We start from the raw sequence: 20,811 nt of genomic DNA on the forward strand, positions 1-20,811 counted from the left end.
GGCGGCCAGTGGCGAGGCAGAGGGGCATACAGCTGTCGGCTCACCATCCTTGCGCAAAAGAGTCCGTGAGCTCCGTGTGAGAATTCACACTAATCCCCGACGGTCGGGGCCCGACCTGATCAATAGAAGTTAATATAAACAGGAAAAATGTACAGTTAACTGCGTGACTGACTTGCGTCATGGCGTTGCTGACCTTTCCCTTTTAGACCATAGCAGCTTAACCGATCGTCATATCATCATGGGCAACCAGAAGCACGCCTAAAAAGTGATTATTTTGAACTTTTTGTTGTTGTAACCCACGAAATGGATTTCTATTCTTTGAATGAATCGACTGACTGTGCTGAGCTCCAGAATGGAACCGTTTACGAGAGCCTGGACCCCGCAAACATCACCTGCACGTTCGCGGTCCGCATACCAGAAGTTCCAGAACGCAGACAAAAAGGTGAGCGGCCACAATAAGTGAGTTTAACTGAATTTACAGTTACAATGTTACATACAGGCTATTCTGTTAGAAGGATGTCAAAGTATATCCTAGATGTCAATGTCTGAATGAAAGCACTGGACAATTTTTATTTTCCCAAATGTAGTAGGCCTAATCTAAAAAAGAAACGCACAATTGCAAAATAATAATTTGATCAGTAGCCTGTCTCATTGTCTGTGGGCATGCTTTTGCGCAAATCATATCCTTGTAAATTAATATGGATTCAGGATTCTGGTCATCACTGAAAAGCATAGCCTAAGCTTGAATTGTAGTTGCCTATTTTATATGTTTTATATCGTTTTTTTGAGAGAGGGAAATCTGCAGATTGAAAATTGTGTGTCAGCAAAACCTCAAAGCATGTTGTTAAACATATAGGCAAGGTGGTATAGCCAACCGTCATTTATTTTCTGCTTTTAGTTGGCTATTTCACGAAAATGCCCTGCCTACTGCTACTTAATTCAATGTATAGCCTATTCCCCTGGGCTGGTCATGATGAATGATGCTACACTTCTAATTCTAAAGGCAGCTGTTACTTTATCAATCAACTCTTTCTATTTCCGTTCCCCTAAATATGCCTTAATGATTCTTTGCAACTGTTGTGCTGTATATATTTCATGTCAAGGACCCCAAAAATTCCAGACTAGTAAGCAGGTGGAGGGGGGTGGGGGGGGGGGGGGTTAGTGGCAGGTCTAGGCTATACCCCTAATAGGCTATGGCACCATATAGCCTACTGTATATATAGGCGTGAGTGTGAATATTATATATATCCTATAACATTTTCTCCCTGATTATGGCTGCGCACATTTTTGATTAAGCATGCTTGTAAGTTGTATTCAACACACACACACACACACACACACACACACACACACACACACACACACACTGGTATACATATAGGCCTACCCTATAATTAATCTGCACGCACAAGAGATGTGCAAGTCACATGGTGCTGTCATCTTTATCACTTACTCAGCCTGAGTCAGCCACTCAGACAGACTATCACTCTCCCACCATGTTCAGTCTTCTGTATGGTCAATGCCCCCCCCACCACACACACACACACACACACACACACACACACACACACACCCCTCTTTCCGCCTGTTCCACCGCCTCTCTCCCCATGTCAACCTTAATATATACTCTATGATGTCAACACCCCACCCCTGTTTTATTCCATCACTCCGTTTGTATTTGTGGTGAAGGCTGAAGCTGAGAGCCAAGCTGTACCACAGTCAGAACGGACCCTCAGACACGGCTGCACCATAACGTATAGTCTTTATAACAGGCTGGCTTCACATCACACACACCTGCCACACACCATTTTAATAAAAGGGCAATTCAGCTTGTTTATTTTCAATGACAAGTTGACAAGTTCTCAAATGCAATCAATGAATAATAAGTTGCATGACGATGTGTTAATCGATAACTGACCTTCTTTACCTTTTGGCCACCAAATTGCACCCTGTCAGATTCAGAAACATTTGGATATTACATTAAGAGTCTTCATTTGATTATGATACAGTGTATTGAGTCTTTGCGGACAGAGTTACATATACAGTACTCCGAGTACTGCACATAAGACATACAGACAACCTATACACAGTATAGTTCTGCAGACGTTTGTGGCTTGACAAAAAGTACCTCCTTCACGCTCTCTCTCTCTCTCTCTCTCATTTACCATTACCACACCCCAGCCCTCCTAGGCCTGTCTGTACAGTATGCCATCTCCATCACTCACTGTCTCATCACTCATCACACTCTACCACCTGAGAGCGGAGGTGTTTAATAGTACCCACCACACACACGTACTGTTTGTGCACTGCAGCGGCTACACATTTCACACACTCTTTGTTTGAATCTTTAATTGTCTCTCTGGTGTCAGTGGTGGCTTGACTGTTCTGGGATGAGCTTTGGTTTGAGCCGATATGACATTTACTGTTATGGATTAGCAACTGGCTGTGACATTTAACAAAACCGCACTCAGCCATGAGCATGTTGGAAGAGTTGGATTTTCCCCGTGTGTGTGTGTGTGTGTGTGTGTGTGTGTGCGCGTGTGTGTGTGTGTGCGCGTGTGTGCGTGCGTGTGTGCGTGCGGTGACTGACATCAAGTCACCCCACCTAGTCATAATCAAAAGGTGTCATTAGGAGAACAGACGAAACATAAAATATTCATGATTTGGCTTATTCATGTTAATTAATGGTATGGATAATTTATTCATTCAAGTAATATGTCACGGCAATTCTAATGTTAGTAGTTTCTGCCCTTGCTGTGCAAATTAATTCCAGACTTTTACTTTTACTATGTCTACATTGCAGTATTGATACTTTTACTTTTATTTTAGCTTTCTTAGTTTTTTTTTCTCTTTCATGCTTATGTGCTTCCTGTGATCAAACATTCCTCATAATTGTGTTTCTTATGCTTGTTCTGTTTTGCCTCTGATCTGTACAGCACTTGGGTCAATCTTGGTTGTTGAGCTTTATAATTAAATTATTAATTTGATTTGATTTTTTTTACATAAGCAAAAAAAATGTAGTCCTCTTTCCACCACTGTTTACACGTTCAGAGTTGACCCATTTAGGCCTGACGTCGAAATTTAAAGAATGTCTCCTAAATTCTGACAGTTTTCTGAAATACCTTATGTTTCTGTATCAGTGCATGGTGCTCCATATTTCATGTCAACGACCCCAAAAATTACATGTCACTATAATTATCTGAAAATATGTTATTCCAGGAACAACTCAGAAGCAAATATTTGACTTAAAAACGTTCGCTCTGAAAGAATATATATTCAAAGATTTGCGCCACATTTTCACCATTTTTCAAAAATAGCAGACCTACAAGCTCGTAGCTCGTAGGCTTGTAGATCTGCTATTTTTCAATAGCTGAAGTATAAAACACCAAAAGGGGTTCCTGCCCAGAATGGGTTAAATGAACTCTGAAGATTTGACTGTGAGAAAGCTCCATCTGTGGTGTGTACAGTACATTGACCAAGAGGCAGTCGCCCAGTACAGGCGATGAAGAATATTGTTCTGTCAAATGTGCTGGTGGTGAGGGAGTTATATCACTCCCATACACACGCATGTACACCAATGCTTCATCCTTCTTTAATTAAAAAGTTATTTTGTGGCTGCTATTTCTGTGCACACTCTTAATGAGCCTAATCGTGACGTGTTAACAACAGAACAGAATCCAAGGGGAACGCAGTTGTGTTGCTGCGGTTTGCTTGTGTGAGTGAGCAATATAACCCATTACATGTTATTAGTCAAAGAAGATGTGTGTGCGTGTGCCTGCGTGAGAAAGCAAGCCTCAAACCATCACTGAATGGCAGGATTCCAGTGGCGCTCCAGAGTGCATCCATTGTGGGCGCACTTTGCACCCTAAAATCTGTCCAAGTGTGACTAATTATGTTAATTGGTCGCCAGCCTGATTCGCTGCCTTCCGTCATTTGTTTTGTCACTTGGCTACGAAGTGAAAAAACATTTTTAAGCACATTTTATTTTAGTATTTATTTTGGCCCACTGCCCACTGTTTGTTGTTGTTGATTTGTGCTCTTAATTGAGAGTAGAATGAGAAATGGAAAAATAGCCTCTTCCCTCACATGCAACTTGTCAACCCCTAAGGGGAACTTTGGTGGTATAGATGGTAGGTGTGTCTGATTATGTGCACTTACCGCATGCATACGTGTGTGTGTGTGTGTGTGTGTGTGTGTGTGTGTGTGTGTGTGTCTCTCTCTCTCTGGCCCAGTGTCCTTCATATTCGTGCTTGTGTGCACTATGGGACACATTCTGGTGCTGTGTTAATCCCCCAGGGCATGCCATGCACGCACGCTGTAGGCAAACTGTTTTGGTGTGTGCTGTTTCTCAACAGCAGGTGAATGGATGTTGACTGACGGGTGAGAAACCGAGGCTTTAACGGGATGTGACCCAGGGAAGCTTTCTAATCCCAGAGGGCTTGGGCTCTGTGATGCTTGCCATTCCAAAAGGCTTCCATGCCAGAGCTTACTTCGTTTCTGTTGAGACTAGATGTGCTGGCACGGTGATGTAATAGCATACATGCGGTCCAGACAGTGTGTGTGTGTCCAACAGCATCTGTACTGTTAATACAGTATAACCCTTGTGCACGATAGACTTTTATCTGAATGCTAAACATTTGAAATGCACAGTATGAAAAACTGTAGATGGGTGACGGGCTGATATACTGTAGCTAACCACATGTGTGACATGTGACACTATAGTGTCCCTATTCACAGCAGGCAAACGCTGAGTGAAACTAGTAACAAATGGCAGATCTACAAGCTCACAACACGGCGTGTTGCGCTGAGGTGTGAGCTTTAGAATGGCTCTTTTTGTTATGAAAAAGGTGTTAACTCCCAGATGCAGGCGCCGGAGGACTGAGTCTAATTTGGTCATCTTGTACTGATGTATAACCAGAAGTTAGTCCACTGAGTGGTGAGTAAGAACATGACTGAGTGCGGACGACATGCAAATTATTCTCAGCACTCCTGCGTCCAAATAAGCTTTGCATTTTAGATGTCAACCCACAAAATTCCCGAATTTTGTCCAACTGTCGGGCATAAACTAACAATTACGATTTAGCTGTGAGGATCCTGCATGTATATTGTGAGGAAGAAAGACTGCAAAAGCAGACAACCCTCCAAATTAGAAGAGTTTTCTTTTACAGGTGCAAGGCTCAGAAGTGCAAATGGAAACAAGGAAACAATGAATGTCCTTTTCACATTTTGTTTATAAACCATGTGAAAAGGACATTTACTGTGTGCTGGCGTTTCCCTGTTTCCAGCTGTACTGTATATACAGTAGGGCCTATTGGGGACATTAGCAGTCAGTTCATACCCTGAAAAAGGCATCTTGTTTGCCGAAACGTCGGTTCAATAAAACTTTCTTGCATTCGTGACTACGAGCTGTGCGGCCTCTTTTCCTTTTGTTTTTCAAGACATTAGCAGTCACGACAGTACACTGTCCTTGTTTGTGGATAATGGCCGACGGTTGTTCATGCTTGATGATAAAGACCTTCCTCCAGCAGCATCGGAAAACACCATATTTCAAAGCTATACAATTCAGATGAATACGAGCAATGAATTGGCAACATTATGTTCCAACTTCTTCTCAATTACTGTCTACTGTAAAATATCGTTCTTTCAAACGCAGATGAAATTCGAATTTGTTGCCACTCATGCGGAAAAATGTGATTGCTCAAAGGAATCACTGTTGCTTTTTTTCATACATGAACCATTTTAATATGGTTAATGCAGAGGCCCGGACTGCTTTCCTTCCACCTGTGGTTCTTTCTCACTCTTGCTTTTTCGTCCTATATCACTGCAATTATGCTGTACTGTATACATGTCTAAAGGATATAACACACACACACACACACACACACACACGCACACACGCACGCACACACACATGCAGCCTTTTGACATTGTCTCGTTAGCTGACGCCCGGCAGGGTATCTGGATCAATACAGACAAGAGTGATAGTATTGATTTGTATGTAAAGACACAGTGCTGATGAATGTGTTCAATGGGGAGTCGGGGGGGGGGGGGGGGAAGCACTGCACCTATAGCCCTCTCTCCGAGGGTCGGACTGCTGACCCCTTATACTGGTCAACGTGCCGTTTACAGGTGATGAGTGGGTGAAATGATGCTCCGTACAGGCGTACAAACCCATCTTGTTCTCTAAAGTTCAAGTTGTCGGTCCGAGCATATGGGCCGTGTGTGTGCATGCGTGCGTACGTTTGTGAGTGACTGTGTGTGTGTGTGTGTGTGTGCATGTGAATATGTACATAGGCCTATGTCCAATTTTATGTGGGGGCGGGGCCTCTAACAGGCTATAGAGAGCATAAGGCACCAAGAGAGGATAACGGTAAACATGAAAACGATGTATATGCCAATTTTATTGTCGATGTTGCTGCACTGCCTCTGCAATGGGATGCAATGCCTCTACTAACTAAACTCTAACCCATTTTGAGCGGGAACCCCTTTTGGTGTTTTAACCCATTTAGGCCTGACGTCGAAGTCTTCTGAAAGAATTGTATTCAAAGATTTGTGCCGCATTTTCACGATTTTTCATCGGAGGGGGAGGCATATTACATAATCATGTTTGGGGTCCTTGACACGGAGCACCACTGATACAGAAACATAAGGTTTTTGAAGATTTTCTTTTTTAAATTTCGACGTCAGGCCTATAAATGGGCTCACCACTGTTTTGTCTCCCCATGCTTCTCCGCAGCGGAGGACCACACGCTGCGCATCCTGCTCTACGCGCTCATCTTCCTGCTGAGCGTGGCGGGCAACCTCCTGATCATCGTGGTGCTGGCGGTCAACCGGCGCATGCGCACCGTCACCAACTCCTTCCTGCTGTCGCTGGCCGTCAGCGACCTGATGATGGCCGTCTTCTGCATGCCCTTCAACCTCATCCCCAACATCCTCAAGGACTTCATCTTCGGAGCCGCCATGTGCCGGATAGTGGCTTATCTCATGGGTGAGGCATCATGGCGTGTCCCGGGTGGTGGAGGAGGACATTGGGGGGTGGTGGTGGGTTCAGACTATAGTAGGGAGGGATGCTCCGATCAGGTGTTTTTTTGGGACCGACCCCGATCACCGATTTGTTTTTCTCATAATCGGCCGATATCGATGGCGATCTTGTGTGTAAGGGGAAGATTTGAATATTTCCAAAACTATTATGCCAAAACCCACATCAAAACTGTTCCTGTGTGTGTGTGTGTGTGTGTGTGTGTGTGTGTGTGTGTGTGTGTGTGGGGAGGAAGGGGAGAATGTTTAGGCCTGTCACAAAGATGCAAAATTATATTATACTATACTGTATATCCGATTGACTATTTTACCACTTAACCCATTCTGAACGGGAACCCGTTTTGGTGTCAGCATCATGTTATGCTTTAGCTATTGAAAAATAGCAGATCTACAAGCTCATAGCGCGCCACCGAGTGGCGCGCTACGAGCTTGTAGGTCTGCTATTTTTGAAAAATCGAAGAACGACTGACATTTTTGGAATCTGATCTCAGGTCAGAATGGGTTAATCAGACCAGTGTGTGTCCAGTGGAAACCTCGTATGAATCTGATCTCAGGTCAGAATGGGTTAAATGGTATTTATGAAGGCCATGCTTTGACCTTTATTGACCTTTTTTAAAGGAGACGGCTGCTGATTGTCAGGAGTATAGCGAGTTCTATAGTTTACTTCTCCCCCAAAGTGCAAATCTAAATGAGAGTTATTTCCGAGTTTTCGGTGGTGGCTATATGGTCAGGTCTGCAATGCTGGTTCTTGGTTAGTTGGGATTGGAATTTTCTACGCTTCTGAAAAAGCTTGCAAAGTACACACAGGGGCGCTGTCTGTGTAGATTTTGTGTACCTGGTTCAGCTTAGCTTAGTTCTAGCTATAGAACTGACCCGGCTGCCAGCCCAATTGCTGGAAATGCTGTTTTCTAACATGGTGCCTCGCAGACAGCCCTGACCAGCCTATTTTGAACATAAAACCAGTGTGTTTGCTATTAAATGGGTACTAGATGAGTGAGTCCAGAAACGGCACTTTCCTGGCAAAGAATTTGGTTCAGCCTTTCACCGTGCTCATGGTCTTAACAGCTTGAATGCCTACAATTTACGGCCGTCTTTCAAGCTAGACTGCCTATATGTTTGGAGTTACCTTTGAACAGCCAGTGCATCGATCGCTGAGTTGCTTGTCATTAAAATTCACTTTTAAAACGGTGTAAATCGCTTGTTGTAGTGTTGAAAAAAAATTCCAAAGTGCCGACCACAACAACAGACCGGACGGGGCGGCCGCGCGCTGCTAGGCAGCTTTCCCATTGTAAACAACAGGGACTCAATTTCCCATAACCCTTTGCACGACGGGGCGACGGACCCGGTGGATTGCCCGTATGATTTAAAACAGATTAAGAAACGTGGATTAAACAATGAAAACATAACTCGGGCAACTCGCGAATCGCAGGGAAAGTGTGTTACTCATTAACTAATTAACTCGAGTAACTGATCGAATAGAAGCCAAAATGTTAAGAGCCATGCGATCTAGTAATAAAGGGTGGAGGGGAAACAGGCTTTCACCTCGCCATCATTCGTCCTCTTTGTTCAGTGTGCTGTATTATTAATTGCTATACCAATGTACCATTAAAGTCTGTAAAATAGTTATTGCTCTCCAAGCTAGGCAAGGTATTGCTTTTTGCAATGAACTTTTAAGCTCTCTTGCACTTTATTTTAAAGGAAACCCCATGGTGTACAAGAGAGGGTAGTCGACACAATCGATACAGCTGGACTGCATGAAAGGTGGAGAAGTACATAATGGTGAATCGAAATTTGCTACCGCCTGAGTTTATAGATGGATCTTTTGCGATAGAGAAATGAAAGAGACTGGTGAGAAAAAAACGGGAAAAAAAACAAACAAACTGCAGTGACAGAATAACGAGAGAGCTGGATCGTTCTCATTGATAAAAAAACAAACAAGTCTGAATAGAAGATGTGCAATAGATAAAACTTAACCCATTCTGACCGGGAACCCAGTTTGGTGTTAGCATCATGTTATGCTTTAGCTATTGAAAAATAGCAGATCTACAAGCTCATAGCGTGCCACCGAGTGGCGCGCTACGAGCTTGTAGGTCTGCTATTTTTGAAAAATCGAAGAACGACTGACATTTTTTAGAATCTGATCTCAGGTCAGAATGGGTTAATCAGACCAGTGTGTCCAGTGGAAACCTCGTATGAATCTGATCTCAGGTCAGAATGGGTTAAAGAGCGGCCGGGTTCCCACCGCGGGGGCCGTGAATGAGAGCGAAGCCGCCAGTGGAAGGCAGAGATGTGGAGAAAGGTTGTCTCCGGAGAGATTGCTGGAGAGATTGCTCTTCGCTTCGGCTTGGCCATGCTCTCCACCTGCTCCCGGGGGTCCAGACAGGGTGTGTGTGTGTAACGGCTCACTGGGCCCATTCCTCAATCCCATTTCTTTTTTTTCTCCTTTCCTTGTGTATCTCCATTTCCTTTGTACATATAGCACAGAGTATACACCTCCACACCACCGCCCAACACCTTCCATGGTCTCTGCCATGTGTGCGCTCGCACACACACACACACACACACACACACACACACACACGCAGCGTTTGTATTATAGTCTGAGCAGAGGAGGTGGTTTTTGAGAAGAGTAATTTCCCCCGCCTTGCCTGTAACGGGAGACGTATACGATCACATCAGTGACCCAGGCCAATGTGATTTCCCTCACCACAAGACCCTGATAAACCATCTCCTCCTCCTCCTCCTCCTCCTCTCCATGAATCACCTTCACGCCTGGCAGAAATGTATAACGTTATTCCACCCAGAAATGCATTTTGCTGCCCCGGGGAGTTTAGGTATTTCTCTGCTACCGTATGTTTGAAAGAAATCCATAGCGCTTCACACCTAAATTAATTTCTTTGTATGTTCCACTTACTTCATTATATTCAGTAGAAAAGTGTGGAGAGACTGGAAAGATGACGCGATTGCAGGGTCATAAGGTACACGTGGGAAATATATACGTTGCTACCTTCAGGAAGGAGATATGTGGCCAAATTTGACTCGGGGACTGCCATTGGATTCATATGAAATGATATCTCATGAAAGCAGGGAATCATAGCTTCAAATTGACATATTGGTTGTTCAGTTTGACCCACCAGTTTTGGAGATATGGCTTATAGAGTTATGTCTTGCAGAAAACAGCGAGTTGAGTAAACGGGCTTGAAAAGGTTGACTTCTGTGGTCTCTAACATTACACCTAGCTACATGTTTAAGCATTTATTTCATTATATTTACATGTCTGTTTCAGCTCTGACACTTATTTCATACATGCTCTTCTAGTATGTGAAGAGTCTGCCTGTGCTATTAACTCATTTTGGATAAAAAACATTTGAGTTTTTCTCCTCTGGCGAAAAGCTGGAGGTTGCGCGATGGCAGGTTCTCCGTCAAATCTGGTCACATATCCCAGCATACAATAAGGTTTTGATTGATTGATAATTTTATTAGACAATTAGATGCAAACAGTACAGGGTACAGTCAAGCACAGCATTGGTCCAAAAGGACAGCACCGAAGAAAGACTAAAGAGGTCCTTTGTCCACCAATCGACCTCGAGGCTTAATCAGGAGTTTGGTCAGGTGTATAGGCTGAGCGGTGAACATTGCTCTTGTCTTCATGTTCGTATGTAATCTCGTTTTGTTCTGCAATACACGGCTGCTGGGTCGCTAGACAAATGTCAGCGTGAACTGACAATAACGCACTATATCATATATCATATATGTACAGCAGGATACCTTGGATACCTTTATGTCTTGGCCTGTACGCAGTGCCGGTTCTAGGCCTTTAGAGGCCCCAAGCGACATATTTTTCTGAGGCCCCCCCCCCCCCCCCCTGCTTTGCCACGCCGGGGGGGGTCCAGAAAAAATTGTAAATTTGCCATGAAAATGCTTCAATCTGGTGCACTTTGAGATCAAAATTAAGAAGCTAGGTGGGGGCCACATGTGGCCAGTAGCCCATGTAAGGGATAGGGGATACATGAAAAAAAAAAAAATCTTCTCCCTGTGACGAGGCCCCCTCAGTGGTTGAGGCCCTAGGCGACCGCTTAGTTCGCCTATGCCTAGAACCGGCCCTGCCTGTACGGCCGTGGAAACACTTTAAAAAACGCTCCAATTTGACTCGCAGCAGCAACAGAGCGACCTTTTCGACCTTGCAGCCGTTTCAAGCTGCGACCCGTTTTCTGCACCAGAAAGGGAGGGGCTGAAAGGAGCCCCGCGGCTTGTGATTGGGTGAGACGGGCCGCCCGTCAGTGGGGTATCGAGCGCTCAGCTATGTTCATTGTAAGGGGGGGGGGGGGATTTACTATTCTCTGCCTATCGGGTCCCAACTCGGAGGGGGCTGAGTCGGCTCAAGCGAACTTGGCAACGTTCGAAGCAGCGACTCGCTCGCTTTAGCTCGCTCGGTGGCGTCTCTCGTGGCTCAAGTTGGCTTGAGACGGCGCCTCTCCGTCGCAGTCTAAAACTATAGGGTGAATGTCCCTCTCTTCGTGGGCGAAAGTCCCTCCCGTTGTGGTGTAGAAAAAACTGTGTCCCTCTCAAGCTAGAAAATGAAATGACATATTTATATATTGAAAATACACAGTTGTTGGACAAAGTGGTTATCAGCCCCATCTGGTGACCGGGGGGGGGGACGGACAGCCAAGCCATCTATAAAACATGTCCCCTCAAATGTAGACCAATCAATCACTGCCCCTTTCGTCTCAAAACAGAAGCACCACCAGCCATGAAAGCCTGAAATGCCTGGTGAAGTGTGAAATGAGTTGGAAGTCTATGCATGCGAAATATTATGTTTTAAATCCCAAAAGCTATACATTAGAAGCACTTTTTTTTGTTACCTGTGAAGTACAGCATACCAAGATTGCCATACACAGTACCACATTTGTAGCCAGATACCCAATGCAGCCAGATAACGCCTTGTCAGCCTTTCTGGCCATGAAAGAAAAATAAATAAATAAATGCATAAATAATAATAAGAAAATCGATATTATATCGAAAATCGCGATGTGTCACTGAATGGATTCTTTCACCCATACCCCTATACTTTGTTTTTCCACAGGTATATCCGTGAGCATCTCCACGTTCAGCCTGGTCGCCATAGCGATCGAGCGCTACAGTGCCATCTGCAACCCTCTGAAGTCTCGGGCGTGGCAGACGCGCTCCCACGCCTACCGGGTCATCGCGGCGACCTGGCTGCTCGCCTTCGTCCTGATGATCCCGTATCCCGTCATCAGCCACCTGGAAGCTCACCAGCGCCCCGACAACACCACCGCACATCGGTGTCGCCACATGTGGCCGCAAGTCAAGGCCGAGCAGACCTGGTAAGCTGGCGTGCGTGTTTGTGTTTGTGTGTGTGTGTGTGTTTTATGAAGTCACGGTGGCATTGATCTACTTTGATCGGAACAGATGGAGTCAGGGAAATTGGGGGAATTACTCATTATTTACAATCGTTTAAACCGTTTATTTATACAATCGACTAAATGAACACATGCTTGCTTTCACATTAACATACAGACTATAGAGTATAAACTCCTCAGTATTCATTTAAGTCATACTGTGTAACATAGCTTGTTCTTTTTGCCAACACTACTGGCGAAGTCTCGGTCCTTGCAGCTTTTCAAAATGTCCTATGTCCTTTTAGTGTGAATTTTGCAGACTCGCGAATAAAATGGTGTTTAATAAAGTTTAGAGGAGTTGTCAAACACATTTATGGTCGACTTATTTGGGGGGGGGGGGGGGGGGGGGTATACCAGTGAAAGTGATCAATAGTAACTTTAGTTTGATTGAATAATTACACAGTTTGACTTATCCATTCCAATTAATACTGAGGTGCTCGGGTGGCGCAATTAGGGTAAAGTAGTAGCCGTAAAACACCAGAGTCTATATAGGCATTCCACCTGGTTTGGTCGAGCATGCAAACTGGCTTGTGTTAACTTTGAGGATGCCCAGAGATGGGCAGTATTTGAAATACATGTATTTGAAATGCGTATATTTTCTGTATTTGAAAATACAGAAAATGCGTATTTCCTGCATTTGAAAATACATTTACAATGGGTTTTAAATACAAAAAAAGTATTTCAAACTGTATTTCAAATTCTGCCCATCTCTGCAGACAGCGAGGGTGATATTTGACAGGTCTCTACAGACAGCGAGGGTGATATTTGACATCTCTGCAGACAGCGAGGGCGATATTTGACATCTCTGCAGACAGCGAGGGCGATATTTGACATCTCTGCAGACAGCGAGGGTGATATTTGACAGGTCTCTGCAGACAGCGAGGGTGATATTTGACAGGTCTCTGTAGACAGCGAGGGTGATTTTTGACAGGTCTCTGCAGACAGCGAGGGTGATATTTGACAGGTCTCTGTAGACAGCGAGGGTGATATTTGACAGTCTCTGCAGACAGCGAGGGTGATATTTGACATCTCTGCAGACAGCGAGGGCGATATTTGACATCTCTGCAGACAGCGAGGGTGATATTTGACATCTCTGCAGACAGCGAGGGTGATATTTGACAGGTCTCTGCAGACAGCGAGGGTGATATTTGACAGGTCTCTGTAGACAGCGAGGGTGATATTTGACAGGTCTCTGCAGACAGCGAGGGTGATATTTGACAGGTCTCTGCAGACAGTGAGGGTGATATTTGACAGGTCTCTGCAGACAGTGAGGGTGATATTTGACAGGTCTCTGTAGACAGCGAGGGTGATATTTGACAGTTCTCTGCAGACAGCGAGGGTGATATTTGACAGGTCTCTGCAGACAGCGAGGGTGATATTTGACAGGTCTCTGCAGACAGCGAGGGTGATATTTGACAGTCCACGTGCTCCTACGGGCTGGGGAAGCACCTGTCAGGGAATGTTGAGCGGGCTACGCCCTCCCGGTGGGGGCTCCTCCCTCCCGGTGGGGGCTCCTCACTGGCAGGTGAGCCAGTAGGGGAGGACTTCGATTGGTACACGAAAGGGGGTGAAAGTAATTTGCTGCCAGAAAACAAAAAGACACTGAGGAATTGACTGATTTGGTTATGTTAAAAACAAAAGAAAACTAAAAAAAACATCTAAAGAATGCACTAATGAAACATGTCAAACAATTTTCTGATAAACCCCATGTTTCTATATCGGCGGTGCTCAATATTTCATGTCAAGGACCCCAAAAATGGCATGCATTCGGCCGCCGACACCCATCTGAAAATATGTTGTTCCAGGAAGCAAAGATTTCCGTTTAAAACGTTCTCGCTCTGAAAGAACATATATTCAAAAGATTTACGCCACATTTTCACGATTTTTCAAAAATAGCAGATCTACAAGCTCATATCTAAAGTATAAAATAATGCTTAAAACACCAAAAAGGGGTTCCTCCCGCCCCCCAAAATGGGTTACTATACTGTATACGCACACATTCACGGGGGTTGTGTTATGTATTTATTATTGTACTGTACTGTCTCTGGTGTGTCTCAGGTTCATCCTGCTACTGATGGTGCTGTTTGTCATTCCCGGCGTGGTGATGATCGTGGCCTACGGTCTCATCTCCAGGGAGCTCTACAGAGGCATTCAGTTTGAGATGGGCCAGAAGAGGGTGTCCACAAGTGAGAAGCCTATTTAACCCATTCTGACCCGAGATCAGATTCTAAAAAAATGTCTTCTACATCCTGACAGTTTTCATTCTGACCTGAGATCAGATTAAAAAAAAAGTCTTCTATGTCAGTCGCTCTTCGATTTTTCAAAAATAGCAGACCTACAAGCTCATAGCGCGCCACTCGGTGGCGCGCTATGAGCTTGTAGATCTGCTATTTTTCAATAGCTAAAGCATAACATAGTGCTAACACCAAAATGGGTTCCCGCCCAGAAAGGGATAACTCTTTGAGTACACCAGCACACACATAATAAAAATCCTCACAGGATCCATTTTGGTTCCATTTGTTGTAGTACACTTCAGAATTACAGACCAAAAGGATTTTAGTTGCATTTGTGCACTCGGTTCCATGCATTTGGTTCCATTTGTACACTCAGGGTTACAGACGCAAGTACTGCACTTACAGTAAGTACTTCACTTCACTCACGCCACGGCGCTGGATCAGCGCTAGAGTGGCCGGATGGTAACCGCAAGGTTGCCAGTTCGAACCCGGGGCTCCCCCAGAGTCAGTGTCGAAGTGTCCTTGAGAAAGAGACACTGAACCCCTTAATTGCTCCCGATGTGCCGGTCGGTGCCTCGCATGGTTTCCGCCGCCATCGGTGTGTGAATGTGTGTGTGTGTGAATGGGTGAATGTATAATGCACAATCTACTGTATGTATAAAGCGCCTTGGATAAAGGCGCTATATATAAATGCACCATTTATTTATAGGGCATTTTGAATATTATGGGACTTTTACTGGTAACAGAATACATCTACATTGCAGTATTTATACTTTTACTTAAGTAAAACATTTGAGTAGTTTTTCAATTGAGTTGAATAGCCCTGACATAATGGGTGCGCCACAGGGGACACTCATAAGTGGCAGAGAGAGAGAGGGGGGGGGGGGACAGAAAGGGGAGAGAGAGACGGGGAGAGAGAGAGAGAGAATAGGGAGAGATGAGGATAGGTGGGTATGCCATATCCCCAAACAGGTATGGACTATAGTTATACATCCTATCTATATGCATGCCCTATATTTTTTTCAACTATATTGAAATCACGTCAAATTCGAGGCTTAATGGGTAATAAATAAGTGATTGAATAGTTTCCCCATGGAGACGAATGTGTTTCAGAAGGCTGTTATACTTCCCAGCTATAGACTCCATCATCTCTCTTATACTGGAAGGTTTTCTTCTCCCGGGGGTTGTTTTGACGAACCATGTCCATCAAAATATACATACATACCGGTATAAAGCGGCTATACGATCATTACAACGTGCGCAGGTTAAGTGTATCGTCATAACCTTTTGTGGGCATGCTTTGAAGGGCCCGTCTGGCATGATCTCATCTGGAGGTATATACTGTACCGTGGTACGTTCGCTGATGCTCCATTAGCGGATGGAATTTGGCTGGCGGCCGCAGGTCTCGACATCACCATCTGTTTGGTCTCAGGGAGGGGGGGGGGGGTTTGCCGCATGCAGGTGGAGAAAAAAAAAGAAGAAGAACAACTGTACAGACAAACTGTATTGATATGTTGTTGCAGTAAGTGCTTCTAAATTGCAGATCAGATTTTGAAGAAATCGGGTGAGAATGAGTGAATGAGTCAGTCTGTGTGAGTGAGTGAGACACACAGTCTGTGACCTTGGAATCGGCCGGCCTGGAGGTCAAAATAAGCTTTTTGAAATTGTATTTACATACACCCATTTCCCATGAGAGATGTAAGAGCTACTGTTTGGATGAATCACTGCTCTTTCCATTAAGGTGAGCAGCTGCACTAAGAGCTCAGGAAAAAAAATATCCGGAGCACATGAGAACAAATTGACCTGGCAAGCATGATGCAGCACTGTCTGTCACTTTGTGTTCACTGTAATTATGTTTTAAGTACATGTAATTCCAACACGGTATAAATCCTGTATTCCAACACAGTATAGCATTCCGAGTGTTAATTATTTTAATCATGACCCTTTTTAACCAGCTGCTGTGTAAGCACAGCTGGTCAATGTTCTCTCTGCAGTGCTTTCACGCCCACTTGCTGTAGTTGAGACCTATGTTTCTCATTGGCTGTACTGACAACCTATCGTCCTGATTGGCTGCCTCGTCTATAGGAATTCACACACTTTTTTCATCTAGCCGACCTCTCAGCCATGGGATATAAGGCAATTCTTGTTTATTAATCTCTGTAAGGAGATTCTTGCATTTAGTCTATACTTGCCAGCCCATAGAGCCCCATTGTGAACCCGGACATGTTGAGTACACCAAGGTTTTATGTTAGAAATGTTGAGTATGGATCCCCCAGCAGGTAGAAACTGCTGGATGCTAACTTGCATATGTTTGCAATTTTCATAATTGGCATAATATGTGACCATTAATGTGACCATTAATTTAAAAAATCTAAATTTCATCATGCTTTATGTAGCATGTGATGTGTCAAACTAGGGGGTTTTCATGGTGCTGAATCCATTCCAAGCATTAGTTTTGCAAAAAGAAAACACTGCTTGGGCTAAAAACGGCCATTTTTAGCCCAAGGAGTGTTTTTTTGTGCAAAACAAATGCTTGGAATGGATTCAGCACCATGAAAACCCCCTAGTTTGACCCGTCACATGCCACATAAAGCATGACGACATTTTTACATTTCGGTAAGAACATAAGCACCCCCGATCGATCCTATACGCTTTTCCCGAAGACAAACTCACTCTCTCTCTCTGTCGTGTCTTTCCTCTTTTTGCTTTCTCTGCTCCTCCAGTGCTGAAGAACGGCCTGGCCTCCTCCGCCGCCGCGACGACGACCAGTGGAGGCGATGACGACGGCGACGGATGCTACGTGCATGCTAACGCTAACGCGGCCCCCCAGCCGCCCCACCACCACCACCACCCCTCCGTGGAGATGTCCACCCTGTCGGCCTCGGGCGGCGGCGGCGGGGTGGCTCGGCAGCGGGCGGAGGAGGAGCCGCCGCGGCTGCGCAGCAACACCTCGGAGGCCAAGCTGGAGGCCAAGAAGCGGGTGATCCGCATGCTGGTGGTGATCGTGGCCATGTTCTTCGTGTGCTGGATGCCGCTGTACTGCGTCAACACCTGGCGGGCCTTCGACAACGAGTCGGCCGTGCGCGCCCTCTCCGGCGCGCCCATCTCCTTCGTCCTGCTGCTGTCGTACAGCTCGGCGTGCGTCAACCCCGTCATCTACTGCTTCATGAACACGCGCTTCCGCAAGGCGCTGCTCGCCACGTTCGCCTGCCGCGGCGACGTCGTGCCCTCCTCCTGCTGCTGCCGCGGCGGCCGCCAGAGCCTCCTCCGCCGCAGCAGGCGCCGCGGCGGCGGCGGGCCGCAGCGGGACGAGGAGGATGCCATGACGACGGGGACGTCCGTGTCAAGGTTCAGCTACACCACGGTCAGCAGCGTGGGGACCTGCTGAGAGGACGCGGCTGGAGGCCGCGCCGTTCCGTTTGGCGGTTTGGGTCACCGTGGCAACGCCACCACACGTCCTTTCATTCACAGCGGGGAGGGAAGAGAGCCCGAGCGACGGAAAAGTGCAACGATGAGGTCATGCTCGGGCTCGCGGTCTGTGTGTGCGGCCGTGTAAAGAAAACCCCGGGCTACTGCCTGTAATGTGTACACAGACGGACAGAGACAGACTGTGTGTGTGACAGAAGGCTGATGATGGTATTAATTGCCTTGCTTGGACTGACTGACTGCGTGCTTTTAAATGCTATGTTCTTTTGTCTCAATGAATTCCCTTATTTGGATGGACCCTATAACCACAGGCAACAACATTACAAACGTATCAGTTTTAACCTTACTACTACTAGTTTGGAAGTGAAACTGAGAACCTGCCAGAGGCTCTGGACACGGATGAAGATGAAGTGCAGTATGTGGTTGTATTTCATTGCATCCCATTTTCTACAACTTACTGAAGACAATGGCCCACAATGTAATTGGCTTTTGGGATTTTTTTTCTGTGTATGCTGCAGTGTTTGTGTGTCTTGTGGCCTTGCACAGAACAGCACATGCCTACACACAGTTTGTACTATATCCGCTAATATCAACAGTTCTTTTCACAAAACTTAAGGCAGGCTATGATCGGGCCGGGGAGAATCTAGTGCATTTAGTGGCAACAAAGAGTATTTTTTTGTACTGTATTTCCCAGCATATGATATGGTACAGTATACAATAATGTAATTTGCAGGATAAACCAATTTGGCCCTACATTGGGGAGGATGTAGGTGGGTAGGTGGGATGTATAGGTGGCTTATAAATGACAAATTAAACTAAACAAATACAATTTGTAGACTAAGATCAGTTTGAATTTTGGCATTGGTTTTTAGAGTTACTGTAGTAACAAAAAATAGACACAGATAGAAACCTCTTCCCTCTTATATTCCTGTTTGCATTTTTTCTATGCGACTATTTCCACCATAGCAGACCTTCACAGGAATAGTATACAGCAACAATTGCCTTATATTGTCATATTCCATTTCTCACTGCTGCAAAGCACCGTGGGCTATACAATCTCCTCATGAACAACGATATACAAATGGAGATTAACCTAGCGGAGATTAGTGTATTCTTTTTTTATTCCATGCTCGGGAGCAATTTTGTGAAAAAGGCTCTCACATCAGCTGTGAGATATCATGCCATTTGAATCATTGAGTTGGATTCAATGGCTTTTCTTCTAGGATTGCGTACAGAGTACAGATAATAGGCCCATGTTCTAACCCATTCTGACCTGAGATCAGATTCATACGACGAGGTTTCCACTGGACACACACTGGTCTGATTAACCCATTCTGACCTGAGATCAGATTCTAAAAATGTCAGTCGTTCTTTGATTTTTGAAAAATAGCAGACCTACAAGCTCGTAGCGCGCCACTCGGTGGCGCGCTATGAGCTTGTAGATCTGCTATTTTTCAAAAGCTAAAGCATAACATGATGCTAACACCAAAAGGGGTTCCCGTTCAGAATGGTCTAAACAACCTCCGAACAGAGGATCTGCCATGGCAAATAGTTATTTTATTTAGGCTATACTAGCGTTAGCCATTGATGTTGGGGTTGTGTCAAGTCATATCCAAATAACATGATGAACAAGGGTCTGGCTGCCTTACTTAAAAGATCCAGCCCAATTATTTGTGTTTATGTTTTATTGTGATATATATATACATAGACTTAGAGCTATACCATTGTTTTGCAAGTTAAGATGTATCGCTGGATTTGTTAGATCTTTGACATTATTGATTTCAGGTTCAGATCGCAGGCTAGGACTATATTTTAGGGGTTGTTAACTTGTTTTATTTTTTAGAATGATTAATTAGCCATCTTATCACATGATTGGGAGGGCATGATTGGTCCAAGGGTTCCTTGCGGTGTGAGGGGATGGAATTCAAACGGGCAAGACGGGACTGAATTGAGGAAAAGTTCATTTCAAGTTGCCAACAAACGACAGTAAATCCCTCCTACAGTTCCTCTCAAGGCACAATGAGATGATGAAGATGTGTAACACATTCACGTGTCGTGTCATGACATGCCGTGCGTATGGAGCCACAGCTGCAGCATGATCTCTACATAATGACACAGTTCGGAGAAAAAAATAATCTCTGGTGCTCTTTAGATACCTTGATAAAATTACATAGTGTCCAAATCAGAAACACTATTTAAATGTAATAATGCTCATTATAACACTTGTTATGAATGTTTATAGATTCATGCAGCTCAGTGGAACGGCACACTATAACTCCCTTAACTTAGTTGTTATAAGTTGTTATGGCTAATAATAAATTGTTATGAAGCATTATGAGTGCATTATAAATGTGATTAAAGAATGCATTATAGACCCGACAAAGTAAAGTATATGTGGTAGTTATAATGTGCTGTTCCACAGTTTATAATGCATTATGACCAACACGTTGTTATGCATAATTATAAGCACTAGACCTGTACGTGGCCGTTGGCTACCAGCCTACTTGAGAACGATGCAACTTGGGAACCTAATAATACCCGTTTTAACCGTCTGTCCATGTCGAACATGGAGATCTCTGTATCCGCCAGTGTGTGAAGAGGGCAAACTGACTGACTGTGAAAAGTGGACTGGTTAAGTAGGCTAATCAATTGTCAGGTGTGGGGTTGCCATGGCAATCAATTGGCTGAGG

General features: G+C 44.8%; 1 protein-coding gene across 1 annotated transcript; it reads left to right on the top strand.

The window, feature by feature from the left end:
• Nucleotides 1-303: 303 nt before the first annotated feature.
• On the top strand, nt 304-18,317 carry cckbrb (cholecystokinin B receptor b; the record flags this gene model as incomplete). The annotated part of the gene is made up of 5 exons (XM_080786027.1): nt 304-442; nt 6,737-6,988; nt 12,125-12,386; nt 14,520-14,647; nt 17,419-18,317. 5 exons carry the CDS (start codon nt 304-306, stop codon nt 18,081-18,083), a joined length of 1,446 nt encoding a protein of 481 aa, XP_080642153.1. The 3' UTR covers nt 18,084-18,317.
• Nucleotides 18,318-20,811: the final 2,494 nt, after the last annotated feature.

This window comes from Protomyctophum bolini (genome assembly GCF_963924005.1).
Source record: "Protomyctophum bolini genome assembly, chromosome: 16".
NCBI classification, from domain to species: domain Eukaryota; kingdom Metazoa; phylum Chordata; class Actinopteri; order Myctophiformes; family Myctophidae; genus Protomyctophum; species Protomyctophum bolini.